Source organism: Canis lupus, chromosome 18 (genome assembly GCF_011100685.1).
Source record: "Canis lupus familiaris isolate Mischka breed German Shepherd chromosome 18, alternate assembly UU_Cfam_GSD_1.0, whole genome shotgun sequence".
Classification (NCBI taxonomy): Eukaryota; Metazoa; Chordata; class Mammalia; order Carnivora; family Canidae; genus Canis; species Canis lupus.
This window is the reverse complement of record NC_049239.1, coordinates 35,438,912-35,461,618: the sequence shown is the minus strand read 5'-3', so window position 1 is coordinate 35,461,618 and position 22,707 is coordinate 35,438,912. Positions and strand designations below refer to the sequence as shown.

Below are 22,707 nucleotides of genomic sequence, written 5' to 3'. Positions count from 1 at the left end.
TTATAAGTAAATAAATAAAAAGGAGAATATAGTATTTTCCTAGATATTTCAAAACTATGTGTTCTTCTAGACTTGCATGGCTGTTGAGCTCTCATTTACTTTGATAAAATACCTAATTCCTCTTTTATTGCTTCAGGGAATGAAGGCCCCAGACTGACAAGTGTGTGCCTCTCTTTCCTGTTTGCTGCTTCTCCAGGTTTCCCATCCCCCAGGATAATGCAGTGTTTCATTCAGACTCTTTGTACACTGTTCCCAGAAGTCTTGGTCACATGATAAACAGACTTGTCCTGGAAATCTAGCCTCTAGTGGTATGATTTTCGTCTCACAGATCTGGAAACTGAGGCATGGAAAGTTGACTGGGGCTGCCGAGGCCACATGAGAGATTAGAAGTAATGGGATGTTGTGGAAAGGGTGTTGGGTTCAAAGTCCTGAGTCCTAAGTTCAAGTTCTTGACATATCACATTTTCTTTGAGCAAACATTTTAACTCCCTGAGCCCCAGCTTTGTCGGTAAAATAAAGATTATAATGCCTGCCTCCCGGAGCAGTACTATTACATGAGAGGATTTAAGTTTTTTGCATATCGTAAAGCACCATATATATCCTAGGAGGACCAACCGCCAGGAAGGTAGATAGTCAGCCAGACCATTGTGGTTGCACATAAAACTAGGCTTTTGTTTGATTTTTGTTCTGCTCAAAAGAAAAATTTAAAAATGTCTAAAAATCGTCCTTTTACCTTGAATAGTCCTGTTCTTTAAACTCAAGCTTTATTTTTTTCTCCGCCCCAAATATTTCTCCTCGTGCCTTTTACAAGAGGCACAAAAGTATCAGTTCCACAAGGAAGGCAACAATACTCTACTAGAATGCCATACCAAATTGGATAGAAGTCTAAAAGCAGATTAAAGTTGTTTCAAATGCTTCAAAGAGGAGAAAAAATCTAATCCCCCAAGGCTTCTTTAAATCCATATTCCTTAATTTCAGAAAATTTCCCAAGTCTTTTAAAAGGCCCAAATATCATTTTACAGTGTAAAGTAGTAATGGAAAACATTTCCCGATTTTTAAGAACATTCTTCCTTCCTTAAAAAAAGGGGGGGGGGCTCTGTAAAGCTGGGTTCCCCCCTCCCCACTTGCAGAGGAACCGGCCCAAATGGATGGCGACCTGCCCATCTTAGCCAGGAGTGGGGGCAGCCGTCCCCAGAGCCCTGAGCCTGGAGCTGATGGCTAATGACTACCTGGAGAATTCTTGAAAGAAGCAGTGTCAGGCCTTTTCCCTGTTATTTCTGGGCCAGATTTGCATGTCTGTCATTGTGTGGAAGAACGCCCAGTCCCTCCGCTGTGTAACACTGAAGGAAAGAAAGTTTCCAAATGAGAAGAAAAACAAGGCTGGTTACAAGAGATGCAGTGGGACCCTTTCCATTGCCTTAGAGAACGTTCTTTTTTTTTTTTTTTTAATGTTATTTATTTATTCACGAGAGACACACACAGAAGGAGAGGCAGAGACACAGGCAGAGGGAGAAGCAGAAGCTCCATGCAGGGAGCCCGACATGGGACTTGATCCCAGGACCCCGGGATCACGCCCTGGGCCAAAGGCAGGCGCTCAACCCCTGAGCCACCCAGGCGGCCCTAGAGAACGTTCTTAAGCCGTCTTCACCTGCCCAGAGAGGCCTACCCTTATCCTGAACCACTTTGCCTGATTCTCCCCTTGCTGACCTATGGAGGCAGTGATAAGAGCTCCAGTTATAACAATGAATATTAGTTGAGATGAACCAGGTACCCAAGCAGGTACCCTTTGTTAAAGGGATTACTGACCTGCCCCATCTTGGCCAATCCATGCGGTAGCCTGGGGGCAGATGCTGTTATCAACCCCATTTTACAGATGGAAAAGTTGAGGTCTGAAAGCCTAATGCCGCAGCCCCGGGAGACACATAGCTACTCAAGTGGTTGAGCAGGTACTTGAACCCAGATCTTTCTGGCTCTGCAGTCCACACTTAACCAGACCCATGCGCTGCCTAAATATAGCCCGCAGGCCTTACAGCCAGGGCCTATGTTGAACACTTCTGTTCCACTTTGTCGCTGAAATTTTATTATACTTAACAATGGCGTCCGTATCGCCGCTAAGTGTGCTGATTTACATGCCTGGTCTCATTTCATGCTTCCCAGCAGGTTTATTAATTTTTTTATTATTATATTTTAGAGATTTATTTATTTATTCATGAGAGACAGAGAGAGAGAAGCAGAGACACAGGCAGAGGGAACAGCAGGCTCCATGCAAGGAGCCCAACGCAGGACTCGATCCCGGGTCTCCAGGATCACACCCTGGGCGGAAGGCAGGCACTAAACCACTGAGCCACCCAGGGATCCCCCCAGCAGGCTTAAATGGAACAGACTACCCTGACCCTGGAAATAATTTCTGCCTCTTTCATCAGACTTTTTGTCTTTTCTCCTTCTCTCCGGTTTTCTTCTCCGTCTTTCTCCATCTCCGAGATGTCGAGTGCATTCTGGTGGCATTTTCCCCTTGCCTTGGGACTAGGCCTAACATGCGATCCCTCATGGTGAAGGAGCCTGCGAAGGGAGACATCTCTTCAGGTGTCTCCCACTTTACTTGGAGGGCCAATCCTGAGTGCCCCTCTCTGCTCTCCGTCTTCAGGACACCTCCCTGCGGACGGTGCCAGAACGGTGACCTCAGACCACAGCTTGAACGCCGATTACAAGTAATCCAGCTCCCGAGGTGATAGAGTGTCCTTTCTTTTAAAAAGGAGATAAAAATAGCTAAGAAACAACACTTTCCTTAGTTCTCTGAAAGGCTGGCATCCTTCCAGGATAGACTTATGTACTTTTTGTACTTGGAGGAAAAAAAGAGATGGGATTTGATCCAAGAATGGTCCTACAAACGAGAGAAATATGGAGCGAGCAGCTGGAGCCGAGCAGCCAAGTGGTACCACCAGCTGCAGGCCCATTAATTAACATTCCCTGGTATGTAGCAGCTCCAGTGACCTTGATTCTTGTTGAATTCACAGAGATAATTTTTACAGAGCCTCTACTTTTCTCGCTGCAGTATATTTATCCAAGGAGTACCTTGCATATTTCCCCTCATCTCTCCGAGCAGTAAATTTATTCTAATTGCAAAGAGATACAGTAAAAGCCTGATTGAACACTTGGCAGTTTATAGAGATTTATTTCTGGGGCTTAAGGGGGTTTTTAGAGTGTGTGACTAGAGCCGGGTTGAGGGGAGCTGGGGAAAGGAGCCCAAGAGAAAATGTAGATTTAATGGATCTATAAAATGACCCCCCCTAGACAAAGACTTGTTCCAAAGACTCTTAAACAGCCTGACCCAAACCAGGGGCTGTGACGACAGCCAGTCCGACACGAGGTGTCTGAAGCATTGCGTGGTCCTCTCTGGGTTTTCAGGTTTCCATACGAAATTTGTTATTCCCCAGGCAGAGGTGGGACAGGGGTGAGTCTGTTTTCCAGAGAGAAGAAGCATATTTAAGCACAAATTTCTAAGTACTAAAAGCCATGAAAAAGAGGCAAACGTAAACCTCCAGCACCTGCCCTTAAAGTCACTCTGCCTTTTCTTTAACCCTCTGGAAGCTGCATTCCGAATTTTAAGCGTGAGATCCTGGAAGGCGAAATCATGAGAGTCTGCCCTTTGCAGCAGGATTTCTGTACCAGAAAGGGCAGCCTTCAAAACTCGGTTCTCCCTGGCACTTGCAGCCCGTGGTGAGACAGACGGACACCCTATCCTCTGACGGGGCCTTCCACTCAGAATAGACCTTGCGTGCACACGCTACCCAACCTTTCCACGAAATCCTTCTAGGCTTTTGATCCCATGAGCGGCATTCATCTTTTTTGCAGCTGCTTTGCAAGTTTTGCTGAGGATGAATTTTAGGACCTTCAACTGTTAAGTTTGTAATATTGTAAATCTACTCACTGTACTAAAATGGAGACATTTGTTCTGGAGAAGAGACAAAATAGAGAAGGGTACAGGGTAGATGCTAGTGAGGAAGAAGGCTGGAGAGTCAGTGACTGGTCTCTTTGGCTAGAGGCTAAATGAGGACTGGGTAAGGGGTTTGTGATGTCCCCTGAATTTTCTATTTCCAGGAATTGGCATAAGGAGACCTCGGGAACTTTTTTTTTTTTTTTTTAAGTTTTTGACTTGTAAAGTTTAACACAGAGATGGGGGGCGGGAGCCATTTGACATGTTGTTTTAAAGTTATCACCCAACAACAACAAAAATAATGTTAACACCCAAGTCAGGGCATATGTAATATCGCTATCTTTCCCCCATAAACCCCTTTCATGCTCCTAGAGATAACCACTATTGTGGCATTTATGGGAATCACTTCTTTGCTTTTTCATATAATTCTTCAACACCTCAGTGTGCATCTATATAGAATAGTTTAGTTTTGTATCTTAGAACTTTATATAAATGGAATTCATGCCCTGTTTCTTTGTACCTGGCTTCTTTTGCCCCATTATGTCTGTAAGAGTCATCCATGTTGTAGGGAGCTATAGTTCATATTTATCGTGGCATAATCGTTATGACACAATAGTTATTTACTGAACTCTTCCATGTATTGCTGATGGCCATCAGGGTTATTTCCAGTTTGGGGATGTTGCTGATAAAGTGCTCCTGCCCATGTTTGCAGGTGTACGTGAGAATTTGCTTGGCCTGCCTGGTTAATACCAAACAATGCAATTTGAAGACAGCTTGAATCGAGACAAGTCCTACGTTTAGTGACAAAATGGACAGGATTTGTCATTTGCTCATTCATTCAGTAAACATGAACTAAACTTCTGTTGCAGGAACAATGAATATGTGACACAGGTGGCCTCTCCTCCCGTCTGCACTCACAGCAGACATTACCAGTTCATGTGGGTGTTCTTTCCTGTGGAGTCTGAAGTGGCTTCAGAATCATTTGCAACATGGTCCTCAAGGCAGCTACTGTTAAGGATCAGAGATGGGAGTGTGATGGTTAATTTTCTGTCTCAATGTGGCTAATTGTATCCCGATATTAGGTCAAACATTACTCCAGAAATTTCTACAAAGGATTTATTTTTAGTTGAGAGTTAGTTGAGATTTACCCAAACTCAATAGACCTTGCTTAGATTTTTTATTCAGTCGACTTTGAGTAAAGTAGATTATCCTCCATAATATGGGTGGGCCTCATCCAATCAGTTGAAGACCTTATAGAAAGAAGACTGACCTCCCCTGAGGGAGAGAGAGAATTTTACCAGAAGGATGCCTTTGGATTCAAACTACACCTCTTCCCTGGGTCTCCCACCAATGGACTACCCCTGCAGATTTTGGACTTGATATTCTCTGGGATCATGTAAACTAATTCCTTAAAATCTCTGTCTCTGTCTCTGTATCTCTCTCTCTCTCTCTCCCTCTTTCTCTTATTGGTTCTGTTTCTCTGGAAAACCCTAATACAGGTGGCATGATCTTGGCATAGGATTGTCTAATGGCAAAGTAACCAAAAGCCTCTCAGACTAATTTAAGTAAAAAGGATTTACTGTTGATAGAGTGGAACTCCTTAGAATTAAACATCAAGGAATACTTCTAATATTTAGTATTACCCCTCTCAATATCAAATCATTACAGCACTGTTTTTCTTTGAGATATTTTCCAAGATAAAAATGTGAGTGTAGAGGAGCCTGCTGACTCAGTTGGAAAAGCATGCACCTCTTGATCTCGGGGTCATGAGATTGAGCCCACATTGGGTTCTACTTAAGTAAATAAAACTTTTTTTAAAAATGTGATGAGTGTATATAGTCTCTCCTCAGTTTCTGAGTGTCATCAGAGCTCTCAGCCCATGAGATCTAGAGCAGAGAAACTATGTTGACTCTCCTCGGCCAGTGAGCATTTATGTATACTACTGTGGCTGCTTCCAGCCACTAAGCTGAGCTCTTTACTTCGCTATCAAAGTTAAACGTATCCTGTGATGTATATTGTTTTTTTTCTGCCCTAGCCTCCCTTTCGGCCTTCACTTTTGTGGTCTGGCAAACAAATTTGACCCAGACTGGCTGACCAAAATGTATAGGTCATAACACTGGACCTACTGCAAAGATATAAAAGAGAGTGTTGTGTTAGATGTTAGAATACAGGTTTTCCAGGGTGTAGATCCTCCAAGGCATTGGATAAAGAAGCAGAGAGTCCAGCTCAGCAGGTAAATAGGGATATCGGTGGGAGTGTTGATTTAGTAGGTCTTTGTGACAGGTCAGTGAAGCTCAGGATTGACCAACAGATGCATGAACAGGAGCTGGAAAAAATTATGGAAGAGAGACTGGAAGAGCGATGGCTGGTGTGCAGAGCCTGCATCACATCTCTATGGGGACTGTGCCAGGTGGGTCTCTTCGGGTTGCTGATAGATCGAGAGGGGTGACGGCCAGGCCCTCTGCTTCTCCTGCTTCCCTACCACATTCTCCCCTCTGCAGATCAGCCCCCTCTGTAAGGCTCCAGGTTCCCAGTGCTCCATCACTTGCTCTGGCTTTGGGGGATTGTAGCAGGTGTCGCTAACATCGTGCCCACATTCTCTGGCCCATCTTGGAGTTATTTTTGGAGATATTTTCCAAGATAAAAATGTGAGTGTAGAGGAGCCTGCTGTCTCCCTTGGAAAAGCATGCACCTCTTGATCTACCTACTACTACCCTGCAGTAGTGGTAGACGTTCTCCATGGACTGGCAGCTCTCGCCTCAAGTATCCATATCTCTGCTTCTCAAAGAGTTTTTGTTGCTGTTGTTGTACCAGAAAGCTTGCTGGCTGCAGGAATGTGCACCCCCAAACAGTGGATGTCGGGAGCCACCGCATAAATGCCCCGACCTTCTGGTTCTCCAGTGGGACGAGTCTGAGGTGTGTCCCGCATGTTTTCTCAGGGCGTCTCAAGGGATTAAATCACAGTTTCCCATGGTGATAACCTGCTCCTTAATATACCTTATATTGGCTTTTCTCCCGTTCTGCCTCACTTTCCCTGCCCGCACTTGTACTTCCTTGAATGACCTCTCAAATAAACTTCTTGCACCAAAGTTCTTGTCTCAGGGTTGGCTTTTGGAGGTTCCAGTGGCCATACTCTCTGACTTCTAGCCCTTATGACTCTTAAGTTTAGAATTCTGTAAATCTGATTTGTCCAGATCAAGGGTGACACTTAGCTATGCGGGGGGGGGGGACCGTCAGTGGGCTTATTGTTAGTTAGGACATGAGTGACATTTCTTGTCCATCTGACTTCTCCACACCAGGCGTTGTGGTGGGCAATGGGACATAGAGAAAAAAACCCAATTTCTGCCCTTAAAGAGTTCTAGTTGGGAAGTAGACTTCCCAATAATACTTCTATCACAAAATGGTAAGTTTTAGTACAGTGGAGGAAGGGATAACAAATGTTGTGGAAGTAAAGTAACTATAGGTTCGGGCATTGAGGGGTGGTTAGAAGCTCATGCAGAGAAAGGGTATCGAGAGGATTTTCCAAGTCGAGGCCAAGGCATAGAGCAATAAGAGAACATAGACCGCTCCCTGGCTGCCAGGCCACGTCTTACCTTAGCAACTTCTCTTTGTGTTTTGTTTTCTTCCTGAAAGGAAGAGTGAGGCACCATGGGAGAACCTCAGGTGCTCTGAGTTCAAGCCTTCTGTTATTTTCCACATCAGTGGGAAGGTGTCCCACTGATGTTTTGAAGCCAAGGAACATATTACTTTACAGTAGAAGGAGAAAAGGTTTAGAGGATGGTGGGAAATGGAAAATTGGAGCACAGAGCCAGGATAAGCAGTCTGTTTTATATGGCTCATGACAACTGCTCCTGGAGTCATCAGGAGTAATATTTATAATCAGATAAGTTGATGCTTTGGATGAGCGCCTGTGACTCTTCTGCTTCTGGAAAGCCAAATTACCTGTCTTCCACAGACTTTCAAGAGACTTCTCCTCACATGGAAGAGATCTGACTGTGAGGATGACATTGAAAATACATATATTTTTAAAGATTTTATTTATTCATGAGAGAGAGAGAGAGAGGCAGAGACAGGCAGAGGGAGAAGCAGGCTCCTCGTGGGTAGCCTGGTGCAGGACTTGATCCCAGATTCCCACGTTCACACCCTGAGCCAAAGACGCTCAACTGCTGAGCCACTCAGGTGTCCCAACATAGAAAATATTTAACCACCGTATCATAGATACCAGACCAGTCAGATGACACAGTCCATAGACATTGGGATGGTTACATAAAGTGTGTGCAGACTACTCCAGCCGTGTCTTCAGGACCATCAAACCTGACACTTGTTTGGCAAGAGAAGCTTAAGGACTAACCTGAGGCCATATGGCGACAGAGCTAGGAGTGGAGCCCAGGTCCCCTGTATTCACCTTCCAACACTTTCCGCAGCATACCTGACTTCTCTCCAGCCTCAAGGCCTGGATGAGACAGGTGGAGGGCCCTACTGGTTTATCCTAAACTTGACTCCTACCCAAGGCTGCCCATGGGCAGGGTGTCTGGTTCTCTAGAGGTCCCAAGTGGGGAAAGCTTTCGTACCTCCACTCTGAGGATTATAGCTGTGACACTGCTTGTGCTAATGTTGAAAATTCTTTATCCACTAGTACATAAACATCTACCCTTATGTAATTACAAGCATAATTTATTTGCAAACATAATATGTCATATAACATATGGTAGAGGATGCAGAGCAATAGTCAGTTTTTTAAAAGTTGCCTACCAGATGTATTATACGTCACTATTATTTTCCTTAGATCCACCTCATTCTGACTCCAAGTCCCTATCCTGCCAGGCTTGTGAGAAAGGTAACTATCCACCTCCCTCTTTTCAATCCATGGACTTGTGCGAAGTCCAGAGGTCTTCTGCAACACCAAGGCCCTGCCTTCTCATCATTATTCCTTTGTTCAACAACTACTTGTTGAACACCTACCATGTGCCAAGCCTGGCTCTAGGAGCTGATGAATGGTGATGTACAAAAGAGGTTAAATCCTTGCCCTCTGTTCCAGGCTGAGCAGCACTCTGTTCCTCACCTCACTGGCGAGGCTGGGATGGGGCCTCCCTAGGAGCTTGTGCAGCTGCTCCCCACTAGATGCTGCCTAACATGGCATCACCAGGAAGTGGGGAGCAGATTCCCATCTAGATGATTTTGCACTCCTTCCTAAAGGGGACCTCTTCTCCTAGACTCATCGGTTCTCAAAGGCACAGTCCCTGGGCCCTCCCTCTCCAGACCACCCTTCATGGTCCCTCAAGGCGCAAAACTTTTTTTAAAATCATAAATGTAAAAAATAAATAAATAAAATAAAATAAAATCATAAACGTCATGCTTATTTCTTATTATAACATACATACATCAGAACTACTCAGAACACAATCATTGCATATTTAGTTCAATGAAGTTTTAAAAAATTGTGGTAAAAGTTCACATAAAATTTGTGTGAACTCCCATCCTAACCATTTTTTTAAGTGTTCGTGGCACTGAGTCCCAAGGTGCAAAACTTTTACCCCGAGAGGCTGCATCCAATTTTTAGCTCTAACCAAATTTTCCAGGCAAAGCATGCAAAATCTGGAAGCCTGCTTGAATGAAGGGAAAGGGAGCCAATGTAGTATTTTAGTCAAGCAACCTGACACATAAACATTGTAACTGTCAAATCAAATTGCAGTGCTGACTTGTCCATGCTGAACTTTATACCACATTCCTATTATATACATTTGGTCAACACATGTGCATAAGTGTGTGTGTGTGTGTCCACCTGCATGTGTCTGGCAGCTGGGCCTCAGTGGACTCTGGAAGGTGGTTCTATCTGTTACCAGATCACTTTGTACTCAGAGTCCTGCTGCCTCTTCCTGCTGCCCTGCAGGACTAACCTCCGCATCACTTCAACCCAATGCCTACTGTCAGCTAACTGGGAAAGCTCCTGATAAACCCACACTAACTAAGGTATTTTCCCAGAAAGGCCCAAGGATTATTATTATTTTTTAAGATTTTATTTATTTATTCATAAAAGACACACAGAGAGGCAGAGACACAGGCAGAGGGAGAAGCAGGCTCCATGCAGGGAGCCTGATGCGGGACTCGATCCCGGGACTCTGGGATCATGACCTGAGCCAAAGGCAAACGCTCAACCACTGAACCACCCAGGCATCCCTAGGCCCAAGGATTATTTGAGGGATATCTGCATTGTAACTGGGGACACTGAAGACTAAAATGTTCCCAAGACACAAGAGAATGGATTTGTAAGGATGGAATTTCATTCATTGTGACAGGATGGGATTTTTGGATGGAGGAATAGTTTTGGGCTTCACTCTCTTTTAAGGATATAATCGTATGATTTTTCACATGATTATCCAGCAATTTAAAAAGCATGTGTTGGGAGGGGTACTTTGCAGCATTCTTCCTTAGCAATTTCATCTTCTGCAAATGATATAAACCATGACTGCTGTTTACTCCTCCCCCCCCTCATGGATTCCCTTTTCATAAATCCAACTTCCTGCTGGCTACCTCCATCAGGATAAACTCATGGAATCTCAAATTCAATATGTGTACAACCAAAGTCATCATCTTTTCCCCCAAACCAAGCCCCATTCCTGGTGTTTACACAGAACACGAGTGAGGGGTGTGGGGTGCAGAGGGAGAGGGAAAATCCCAAGCAAGCAGCTTGGAGCCCAACATGGGGCTCCATCTCACGACCCTGAAATCGTGACCCGAGCCAAAATCAAGAGTTAGACCCTTAACCAACTAGGCCATCAAGGTACCCTTTGTGTTTCTAGTTCTATTAATGGTGTCTTTCTCCGTGTCCTTTGTGTTTATAATCTTCAAATGATTTAAATGACCTCTGGGTCTTTCTTTTCCTTTCCAACGCCCCCCCCCCCCCCCCCCCCCCCCCCCGGGTCTTTCTTTTACCTTACTTCTCCTGTCTGGGTAATTAGAATATTCTCCAGGTGCAGTCTCCATAAGATCTCTCAATCCACTCCTTCTTTTCCATCCCCACTACCAGTGCCCTCATTCTAGCCCTCCTGAGCTCTTACCTGAACCATGACAGTAGCTTCAAAGTTGGTTTCTTCACATAGGTGTCTGGTCACTCCTATGATGGTCTAGTCTAGCTCAATCTTCCTGATTATGTTTCCAATCATATTACTAGATGGGGAGGACTGCATTTTGTTCTTTTTTTTTTTTTTTTTTAGATTTTCTTTATTTATTCATGAGAGACACAGAGAGAGAGGCAGAGACATAGGCAGAGGGAGAAGTAGGCTCCACGCAGGGAGCCCCACATGGGACTCGATCCCAGGACCCCGGGATCACGCCCTGGGCCAAGAGGGCGCTAAACTGCTGAGCCACCCGGGCTGCCTTATTTTGTCCATTTTTATATCCCAGTGCCTAACGGTACCTGATACCTAGTAGGTACCCAATAAAGGCTGGATTGAACTTATGCTGTTTTTCTACTGAAATTTTTTCAGTAGCTCTCCATTCCCTTCTGAATGAAGCTCCAGCCTGACATTCAAGAGCATTAGGAAAAAAAAAAGAATTGGGTTATCCTGAGGGCCAGCGTAGCACTGTAAGGAGCTCTAAAGCCTCAGAAGGTAAGGGAGCCAAGAATCTGAGACTTCTGCACAAGACTAGGACCCTCCACAGGGAGTAGAAGATCTCAGGTTGCTATTTTCCCTCTGCCACTAGCCAGAAGCAGATACAAATCCTCAGGGTAGGAGGGCCATTCAGATTCACATTTGAGTTCAAATCCAAGATGACCAAGCACAAAAGGAGGGAGGCCACTGGGGGGAGTGGGGGAGGGCAGGCAGCAGAAAAACAAATATCCAGCTTAGAACCCAAGAATTTTGAATATTGGAATTCTCAGGTATAGAATATATATTTTTAACTTAACAAAACTGTAGCAATGATTAAGTGCTAGGATTAAGTGCTAGGTGTCACGGCAAGGATTTTTTTTTTCAAAAAAATTTTTTAATTTTTTAAAAACTGTTTTTTTTTAAAGATTTTATTCATTTATTCATGAGAGATACAGAGAGAGAGAGACAGAGACAGAGACAGAGACACAGGCAGAGGAAGAAACAGGCTCCATGCAGGGAGCCTGACCTGGGACTTGATCCCGGTACTCCAGGATCACACCCTGGGCCGAAGGCAGGCACTAATCCACTGAGTCACCCAGGGTTCCCCTTTTTTTCAAATTTTAACTTATTTAATTCTCACAACAATTCTAGGAAGCAAGTATTATTATCATTCCCATTTTATAATGAAAAAGCTGAGGTACAGAGATTAAATTGTCCCAGGTGAACTATTCTTAAGTAGTAATGCTACAGTTTGGATCTAGGGCCTGCACTCTCCACCATTGCATTTTGGTGACTTTCTAATGCAGAATCAGTACATATGAAGAATTTAAAGAAATAACAGGTGAAATATTAAAAACAAGCAGGCAACTAAAGCCCCTCAGGGATGACCAGGTAGATTTGAAAAAAGAATAGAAGAACCCCTAGAAGTGAAAATAATATGGTTAGAAGTAAACATCTAATGAACACGTTAAATATCTAAAGAGGTGATTGGGGAATGGGGAACTATCTGCAGAAAATATCCAGAATGTGGCATGGGAAAAAGGGGAATGGAAAGTATGAAGGAGAAGGTTAAAGATATGGAAGTTAAAATGGAAAGTTTTCATACATATTTAATTGGAGTTTTGGAAGGAGAGGATAGAGAAAATGGAAGAAGCATAATATAGATATTTTTAAAGATTTTATCCATGTATTCATGAGAGACATAGAAAGAGAGGCAGAGATATAGGCAGAGGGAGAAGAAAACTCCCTGGAGGGGAGCCCAACGTGGGACTCGATCCCAAGACCAAGGGATCATGACCTTAGCTAAAGGCAGATGTTCATCCACTGAGCCACCCAGGTGCCCCTCATCTGTAACTTTAAACTCTCATCCTTCACTGTCTTTGTAAAAGTTCAATCCTCTGTAGTTTAAAAATCAAATTCTAATAATATGGCATCCACTCAGCACTATTGTGTGGAGACACTGTTCTAAGCATTTCACATGTATTATCTCACTTAATCCTTTTGACAACCACAAGGGCCAAGTACTAATACTATTCCCATTTTACAGAGGTTCAATAATTTGCCCAAAGTCATACAGTTGGTGAAGCTGGGTTTTGACCAAATGCAGTATGGATTCAAAGTCTTCACTCTGAACTCTAATATGAAACGCCACTATTCTTCAGATATTGTCCAGAAGGTTTTCTATGGGAAGTTAAGGGTTAACATCTCTGAAGAGTTGAACAATCATATGGGATTTTTAAATGTCTAACTCCAGCCAGGTAGTATAGAGAGAAGATAATGAAAAATTAAAAGCCTTTTTCTGGCGGGGGGGCCTAAGTACTACTCTTCATGGTTCTGAATATATCCATGTGCCAGAGAATTGCACTTTAGATAATAAGTTAACATAAAATTGGTGGTACAGTTTAAATCTGACAGCTCTGTGTGTCTGATACATTCTGTGAAAGTAATTTTAAAGATAAGACTTTACTCTCAGATCTGAAATAGGTTCTTTAAACATTTCCAACGCCATACAGTATTTGCGGAATTGTTTCAATTATATGGAGAAAAACTATAGGGCTAAGAGGAGAGGAATCTTTTAATCATAAAATATTGTGTTGCCAGAAAAGAAGCAAAATATAATCAAAGAAATGTGAACCAAACAATGTCAGTGAGAATTCTTGGCATTTAGTTTTAGAAGCCATTTTGCATGGAAATGAATAAAATATAAACACAGTACTTTATCTAGGATATGGCAAGAAACTTCAAGATTGTAATGTGCATTAAGATAACATTCCAAACCTATCCTTTCAAGTTTTCAGCCAAGAATTTGTTTTTACAATTTCTTTGCAGTTGGCAAACAGCTAGACTCTACTTGAGATATCAGTTTTCATGCTTATGGTCCCAATCCCATTGTGTGTAACTATTAACTTACTGTATGACCTTGACAAACTCACTCCCCTTACCCCAACCCAAATTATGGAGGTGGATCTCTCAGGCCCCTCCTGATTTTAAAATTCTGTGGTTCTAGCCTAGGGATTAGGACATAAACACCATAAAACGTGCTGGCTAGAGGGATTGGGTTTTTAAATTTTGGGCTGCTTAAGCATCTTTAAGTGATCTGCCTTAAAGCCAGTTATGTAAACCATGGCAGCCAGGGCCTATCAGTGATTTACTTGGTTTTGGTGCTGGTTAGCAGCTGCTGTGCCCGTTTCAAGTCCCCAAGTCTCTGTAGTTCACAGAGACAGTTTGTCCATGTGCTTCCTTGACTCCCCAACACGAAAGGGATCTGAGACATTCTGGGCACAAGAAGAAGTGATCACAACTGCCATGGTCCATGAGAGGACCTTGAACAGCTTCCTAAACTGCAGGGAGGTGTGGACTCCCTGTGGTACACTACCCAGATCCCCCCTCGAGACTGAAGCCCTCATGCTCCCAGCTGCCTTGGCAGCTGGCAGTTCTTCAGGAGACAGCTGCTTTGCCCAAAGCCACCCCACTTCCAGGGCAGCCTACATCTAAGGACTGCAGATTCCTTGGAGAGGCAGGTTAATGGCCAACCCTCTGCCCCAGTGGGGTCCACCTCTGAGGGAGCCTGAGCTCCCAGAGCGTGGGCGGATGAGTGAAGCTTCTCCTGTGGACCCACAGGTGTCACCTCTGAGCTCCTCCCTAAACTTCCTGCCCCAAGATCTCTTAGAGCCCTTTCTGGGGATCCAGACCTGCCACAAAGACTTACTGACCTGAGTTCAAACTGGGACTCTGCTTATTTCCACGCTGGATCTAGGAGTAAATTTCCTCTTCAGTAACATGGAAATAATGACTACTTCATAACATTCTTTATTATAAAGAAATGAGTCCAAAGTATGTAGGAAATGATTAGCAGCAATAATTTAACATTTATTGAGCACTGATGTGTCACGGTATGGACTTCACAACACAAAAACTCCAGGAAGAAGATAATATCCCTACTTCACAAATGAGGAAACTGAGGTACAGAAAAGGTAAATAACTTCTCCAACACCACACAGCTAAAGTCAAGAATTTAAACCTAGGCAGCAGGACTGCAGAACCAACGTTCTGCGGTCTCCCACTGCTAAACAAAAAATTTTAATGTATTTGGGTGATGATAAATAAAAACCCAAAGACGTCACCTGATTCCAGAAGGACCTTTAGAGCAAGGCAATTGTAAAATAAAACTTTTACAAATAATTTTTGTACTCCTGTTTTTTATATTTTTGTGTTAACTAGAGATTATGCTTCTTTTTGCTTCGGATCAATTCTTCTTCATCAGGAGCATGAACGAAACAGTTGGAGGGTGTGACAGAGTTGTTCCGTGAGATCATTTATTTTTGTTGTTTCTATTTTAATAAAATATGTACTGAGTTTCTGTTTTAATGATATTGTCCTGAGTCTGAGGCCAAAGAATAAATAAAACAATGACATGTTTCACTATTAGGTAGTCATTTTGTATACTAATTGGGTTTAGGTCCTATCACATCCCTCCCTCCCTGGGTCGTTGGGAAGTATATTGTACTGGGAAAGAAGGGCACTCTGGCAAAGGCCCCTTCTTTGCCACCCCTGACCCCTCATTTATAGTCTAGATTTGCGTTCGCTTCAGACTAGCTGTCTGTTATTAGCCAATGGAAGGCCTTTGTTTCACATTTCACTTCTAACCTAAACAGATTTATGTCATAATTTTTATCTTAGGGGATAATGTGTTAACAGTGCTCGTTTAGACCCCGTTACACCTTTAAGGTCAAGGAAGTCTGTTTTACTCTTTAAGGCACAGTCTGTTAAAGTTTTTATGATTTGCAAACAAAGTGGTTTTTCATCTTCTGCTATTAGATAACTAAGGTATAAGAGAGCTCCTTCTACACCAAATAAATTAAACATCTGAAAAATTTACAGCTCCAGGTACGTTTGCCAGACTAGCATAACTGAATAAAGTCAACAGATTAAATGTTCCCTTGGCAATCAGTAAGGGTATGAGATACAGCACCTGGGCTGCTCCACTGGGTCTCATTATTAAATCACAAGCAAGAGCTCAGGATCCCAGGGTCCCAGGTGACAGGTAGGAGCTGACTTTGGAGGATGGAGTCATAGTGGTCATTACCCATGACTTCAGAAACTCTTAGAGCAACTGAGATAGAGAGAGAAAGAGAAGATAGGAGGGAGGGAAGAAGGGAGGGAGGAAGGAAGAGAGCAAGAGGATGCTGGGGAGAGACTATATGTTTCAATGAGGGAAGATTCTAGTTTTTGTATGTCACTAACTTGGGAATTCATCCACGTAACAGTGTATAACTTGTGCAATCTCAGAGCAAAAGTCAAAAAGAGGGAATATTTTGTATGTGGAGCCACTTTCACTGTCAAGGCCAGAACAAGAACTTGCTAGAAAAAGAGACAATATTTCCCTCTTTCTAATTTCTTAGAAAGGCTTTGACCAGGACATGCTTTTGCCCTAGGGAAGGAAGATTTGGTCTGCAGAGCTGGTGGCAGCAAAAGAAGGATTGGAGCGTAGGATCCAAGAAATTATGTGTGATATCCAGTCTAACAGTCTAATTCTTGGGAAGATTTCATGTGCCAGAAGCCAGTCATCTCATCTTTAGTAAATGGAATTTATTAACCAAAACACGGTTTTAAATTTGCACATTTAATGATGGGAGGGTTCAGATGATCAGTGGAAAGATGGGGTGAGGAGCAGCAAGGATGCATTTAGTCAGAGGTCATCTCATTTTTAGATCATAGTCATGGGCCCAGTAGACAAACCGGGTCCCATTTAAAAACCTCTTTCCTTTCTAAAGGTCTCATGGGAATCTAAGTGCCTGAAGGAAAATATGAAAGGCAGGATTATGCTTATACTTCTTAACTATTGTCAGCACAGCTTCTCTGGAGACGAATGGGATAGGAGAAAGGATAAACAATGTTCCAGGTGTATTGTATACCGCTGCCTTTAGTAATTACTAGATTTCCAGTTCTATTATAGCCCCTTTGGGATGGTGTAAGAATTGGAAGGAGAGGGGATAAGGGTGTGTGTGTGTGTGTGTGTGTGTGTGTGTGATGATTTAGTGTGCCTGACCTACAAAGTATCTGAATTTAAGGTAAAACCATTAAATTAGGTTCATTGTTGAATTCTCATGGGGCACACTAACTTTTCCATTTTCACTTAGGAAGCAAGGGTGGAAGAGAAGCTTCCCATGCCTGGTTTATAAATATGGCCTTGAAAATGTCCACAGACGTATTGTTGTCTTGTTGAGTCTGCAGCCAGGAAGGCAGAAATCACTGTGGCAAAGCAGGTGTGAACGTCCCCCTACTTCAGAGGCAGCTCTCTTTGAAGCTGGAAAATCAAGGACGCTGGTACCTTCAAGGAAACAAGGATATAATTATCACAACCCCCAACTGGCCAGTGACCTTCCATTCCTCAGGCCACCCTACTCCCTTCGCTGGCACCAGCCCAGGTCCTCACAGACTCAGCTCTGTGTCCCAGACCGCTCAGACCCAGGAGCAACCCCCTCATGCACCCTTTGAAAGCATTTGTAATCTCTTTCTACTGCGCTGCTCTTGCTGACATAAATCCGCCAGCCCAGGGGGCCTCTGAACCCCCCACGGAGGGAGGCCTGCTCAGGCCAAGTGGAGTCTGAACAGCTTAGGAGTGGAATTTATGCTTCCCCTCACCTGTGCCGTCTGTCTGTGGCCCCTACCCCAGTCTGGTTTTGGAGGTTTGAACATGACCCCCCAGCTTTTTGCCAAGTCTGTGGCCATCATCACTTGAGCCACAGAAGCAGACTTCTTGAGGCCTTTGGAAGCTAATAACAGTGACTCTCAAAGTCATTATTATATTTGAAATGTTGAAAGCAGAGGCCCAATAAAATGAGTTCAGAAAAACAAAACTGAGCTATAAATCATCATTTGAAAAGAGTGGCTAAAGAACTCATCTACTCTGAATACCTAGGGGCTATTTCTCAGCTACAGCAATAATCCCCACATTTGGATTCCCTTCACTGTGCGAAAGCCTTGGCTGTGTTCTCTTAGCACAGACTCTTCTCTGCTTCTATGAGTCAAGTGTCCAGAATCAAGAGTTACACAACACTCCCCACCCAACTTTTTACACACACATACACACACACACACACACACACACACACACACTCCCTACTCCAAGGGGTCCACTGAATTGTATTAATTCTTTTTGACTATGAAGAATTTATCCTACATTATCATCAATCAGCACTCATTGCAAATTTACATTTTATTTATTTTAAGATAAGAGTAAAAGTCTACTTCCTTGATCTCATGAAGACTACTTATTCTAAACTGATAGACTTAATGAAAAAACACCAGAAGCATTATTCCCTGTAAAATCAGAAGCAAATTAGGGATGCCCTTATCACTGTTATTATTGGAAATTCCAGACCAGTCATTGCTTCTCAGGGCACATTTAGCAATGTATGGAACCATTTTTGGTTGTCATAACTTTGGGAACTGGAGGGCTATAGGGCATCTGGTGGGTAGAGGCCAGAAATGCTGCTAAATGTCCTGCAATGCGCAGGACAGTCCCCACAACAAAGAATTCTCCAGCCCAAAATGTCAATAATGCTGAAGGTAAGGAACCTTGCTCTGTATAATGCAGCAACACGTGAAACATAAATAAGAGAATTAAAGTTTAAAAAAGAACTATTTTTCATTGTCATTCATTGTAAAGAACATGTATCACCCAGAAAAGCAACAGCCTCCCCCAGAATTAAATAAACATTATTAAAGTTCATAAAGTAGTAAACAATGTGGCTGGATAAGATGTTTTCAATTATGAGACAGACTTAAGAGTCTTTAAATTTTCCTATGGGCTTATTTATCTATTCTACAAAAATTTCCTGAGAACAAAAGGATTAGTTTTATAAAAGAACTCTTAGGAGATATAAGATGACTTTTACATTTTACAACTATGGAGGGGATCCTGCTTTCCCTCTCCTTCTGCCTGCTGCTCCCCCTGCTTGTGCTCTCTATTTCTCTGTCAAATAAATAAACAAAATCTTTAAAGTAAATAAATATGACTATGGAAAAAATAAGAAATTTTATTATTATTTATTCTTCCCCAACTATAAACTGGACTTGAGGACTTTTTAAAAACAGTTTGTTAAAGCACAAAAAAATTGTTTGGAGGTTGTAAATACACACACACACTCCTTTTAACAGGTGAAAACTTCCTCAGTATTTTTTAATGAGGCTAGTATTCAGATGCATCATTGGAAATCTAACTAATCTATCATAATAGATCATTATGATCCAGTAGATGAAGCTTCTTAGGGGAGGCCTCATACCTTATTCATCTTTCTATCTCCATAACTGACACATATCAAGAACCCAATGTTTGGAATTAATGAAATAAAGAAAAAAACATTAACAGTGAGAGATGGCCTTTGAACTCACTAGTCAATAGTTAACATACAGATATAGCAATTGTAATTCAACATCTAAGAACCCACATCTGAAAGGCTGAAAGAGGGTAGCCTGGGTGGCTCAGTAGTTTAGCACTGCCTTTGGCCCAGCGTGTGATCCCAGGGTCCTGGGATCAAGTCCCACATTGGGCTCCCTGCATGGAGCTTGCTTCTCCCTCTGCCTGTGTCTCTGCCTCTCTCTCTGTGTCTCTCATGAATAAAGAAATAATATCTTTAAAAAAAAATGAAAGGCCGGGTGAATAGTCAAAATCTTAATAGGAGGTTTTGCCTCATGTTGCAACTATAAAATGTACAGGCTAAAAATAGAGGGAGTGAAGAATCAACCAATGATGTTTTACTGAGAAAAGTAAACTCAATTTTTAAATGTTGAAGGCTCAAAAGAACATAAATATCTATATGCACATAACCTAAGTATATCAATGGTTTCCTTATCTTTTGTTCATTTTTGTGACAAGCCTTCAAAACTTGCAGGGAAGGGCGAGAGGAAAGAAACAAAAGAAAGCCAGGGGGAAAGTCACAATCAGGAAATAATCAAAAGCTTTAGCTTTATCCCTTCCATCCAATCTCACAGGCTTTCCTGAGAACCTTCCATCCTGAATGTTTAAATTTTTTAAAGATTTTATTTATTCATTCATGAGAGATACAGAGAGAGAGGCCGAGGGAGAAGCAGGCTCCCTGTGGAGAGCCCCATGTGGGACTCGATCCCAGGACACAGGGATCACACCCTGAACTGAAGGCAGATGCTCAACTGCTGAGCCAACCAGGTGCCCCATCCTAAATGTTTAATAGCATTAATTCCACAGTTTCAAGAAGTTGAAAACCCTACAATTCAGTTTAACATAAACTCATCCAAAATGATGTACTGGAACAGATTCACAGTCTGAGAAGCCTCAGACAAGTTCACCAGGGAACATATTCCAATATGTTCTCTTGTTCTGTTTGATATAAACTTCACAGCTTAGGGTCAAGAAAAATCACAGTTACTATTCACTGAGCACATGCTATGTGCAAGACAGTTCTTCCTAAAGAACTGTTCATCCATTTTCCTTGGCCATCCCTCACTATAGCCCTCCAGAGGAGGAGACAGATGTAATGGGGGTTATACCAGAGGGCTACCCATACACCGGCAGGGCCAGCCACACCTGCCAGTCCCCAAAGTCAGACTCATAAGTACCACACTGCAGGTGTCTCCAGAACATCATATTTCTCTCAATAACCCACTCCTCATGGATTCATCATAAGATCTTCAGGTCAGCAAGCATTGCCAAGGCAGGGAACATAAAGGAAGAACATGAAACAGTCTTTGGCTAGAAGGACTTGCTGTCTTCTTGGAGATACATGATAGGAAGCAGGCGGTGAATAATACCGACTGCAAAGAGTGCTAAAGGAAAGTTAAGTATGTGTCCAAATGGAAGTTATAGCCAACATGTGGATGACCAAGAAGCAGAATGGAGAAAACACGAGATGGCATGGTTAGGGAAAATCTTACTAAGGACCTGAGGATTTGATAGAGGAAGAAGATGAAAGCAAAGAAAAATAAAGACAGAGTAATAATTTCCTTATGCTTGGCTATCCTTTTCCAGCATCTCAAAAGGCTTTCTGCCATTACTTGAATTAGAAGATCAAGAGAATAAACATTTATCGAAGTCCACTGTAAACCTAGCACAGTCCCACGTATTTCACACACTCAAAAAGGTTAAGCACTTTGCTCATTCTCACACCACATAAAGTAGGAGAGCCCAGGGCAGCCTGGGTGGCTCAGAGGTTTAGCACCGCCTGCAGCCCAGGACCTGATCCTGGAGACCCGGGATCAAGTCCCATGTCGGGCTCCCTGCATGGAGCCTGCTTCTCCCTCTGCCTGTGTCTCTGTCTCTTTCTCTGTTGTCTCATGAATGAATAAATAAAATCTTTAAAAAGGGGGGGGGGGGCAGTGAAGATGGCGTCGGGCAGCGGGACAAAAAACTTGGACTTTCACCGAAAGTGGGACAAAGATGAATATGAGAAACTCGCCGAGAAGAGGCTCAAGTAAGAGAGAGAAAAGAAGGATGGAAAACCAGTACAGCCAGTCAAACGGGAGCTTCTCCGGCATAGAGACTATAAAGTGGACCTGGAATCCAAGCTTGGGAAGACAATTGTCATTACCAAGACCGCGCCACAATCTGAGATGGGAGGGTATTACTGCAATGTCTGTGATTGTGTGGTGAAGGACTCCATCAACTTCTTGGATCACATTAATGGAAAGAAACATCAGCGAAATCTGGGCATGTCTATGCGTGTGGAACGTTCCACCTTGGATCAGGTGAAGAAACGTTTTGAAGTCAACAAGAAGAAGATGGAAGAGAAACAGAAGGATTATGATTTTGAGGAAAGGATGAAAGAGCTCAGAGAAGAGGAGGAAAAGGCCAAAGCCTACAAGAAAGAGAAACAGAAGGAGAAGAAAAAGAGGGCTGAGGAGGACTTGACATTTGAGGAGGATGATGAGATGGCAGCTGTGATGGGCTTCTCTGGCTTTGGTTCCACCAAGAAGAGTTACTGAGGCTTTCTATGCTTGGCCTTTTGTTAACTGTGTGTGTGGGGGGTCATTTTTGGGGGGGTACTTGGGAAAGTCCTTAAGAGCTGCAATGGGAGTGGACTAGAGGGTGGATGTTGGTGGTTTCCCTCTACTTTGGGAGAGAACACAGGATGCAGAGGTAATGCTGTGGCATATTCCTTCAGCCTCAGCATATCACTGGAGTCACAGGGCCTCTGCCTGAGTGTCCAATAAAGAAAAACCTCTTCTGAGGCTGCTTTCCCAAACCTCCCCCTGCATCTTTCCCTCTTCATCTGTCCAATCTCTTTGAGCAGCTGACATTTATCCTGTGTTTTTCATTTGTTTTAATTTTGACTCTTGCTTAGCCTGCAGCAGAAGGGTTCTCTGGGTCCCCTGTGTCCAGTTGATAGCACATTTTTGACCAGCCCTCTTTTTTCCCCAAACCTCCTGTGGTTCTCTACTGCCTGTGCATGCATGTGTATTTCTGCCTGGGTCAGTGGTATGTGCGGGTGTGTGTGCATGAATTTGTCACATAGAGGGAGCCTGAGCTAGATCCTCAGAGCATTGTTGCCTTGGGGCCTGATGTTCTTGGCTCCCTCAGTGCATGTAACAGGAAATTAAATGGGATGAGTGTTTGGTGTGGTTTTTGTCTGGTGAGTTTTTTAACCTTTGTTTTTCATATGTAGACTGTTCAGCCTTTCCTGTTTGTTTCATTTTATTGAGGAT

General features: G+C 43.1%; 1 protein-coding gene and 1 long non-coding RNA gene across 2 annotated transcripts; both read left to right on the top strand.

Moving 5' to 3' along the window:
* Positions 1-7,204: 7,204 nt before the first annotated feature.
* On the top strand, positions 7,205-9,211 carry LOC119877240. The gene is made up of 3 exons (XR_005373404.1): positions 7,205-7,337; positions 8,721-8,771; positions 8,973-9,211. It is a non-coding gene; the product is annotated as an uncharacterized LOC119877240 (long non-coding RNA).
* Positions 9,212-21,384: 12,173 nt separating this feature from the next.
* Positions 21,385-22,025, top strand: LOC609245 (zinc finger matrin-type protein 2-like). Its single transcript, XM_038563107.1, has one exon. The coding sequence runs from the start codon at positions 21,616-21,618 to the stop codon at positions 21,985-21,987; it is 372 nt and encodes a 123-aa protein (XP_038419035.1). The 5' UTR covers positions 21,385-21,615; the 3' UTR covers positions 21,988-22,025.
* Positions 22,026-22,707: the final 682 nt, after the last annotated feature.

Bases quoted from the DNA above. Each gene is read 5' to 3' on its own strand.
- LOC609245 (XM_038563107.1), top strand. From the start codon at position 21,616: ATGGGAGGGTATTACTGCAATGTCTGTGATTGTGTGGTGAAGGACTCC.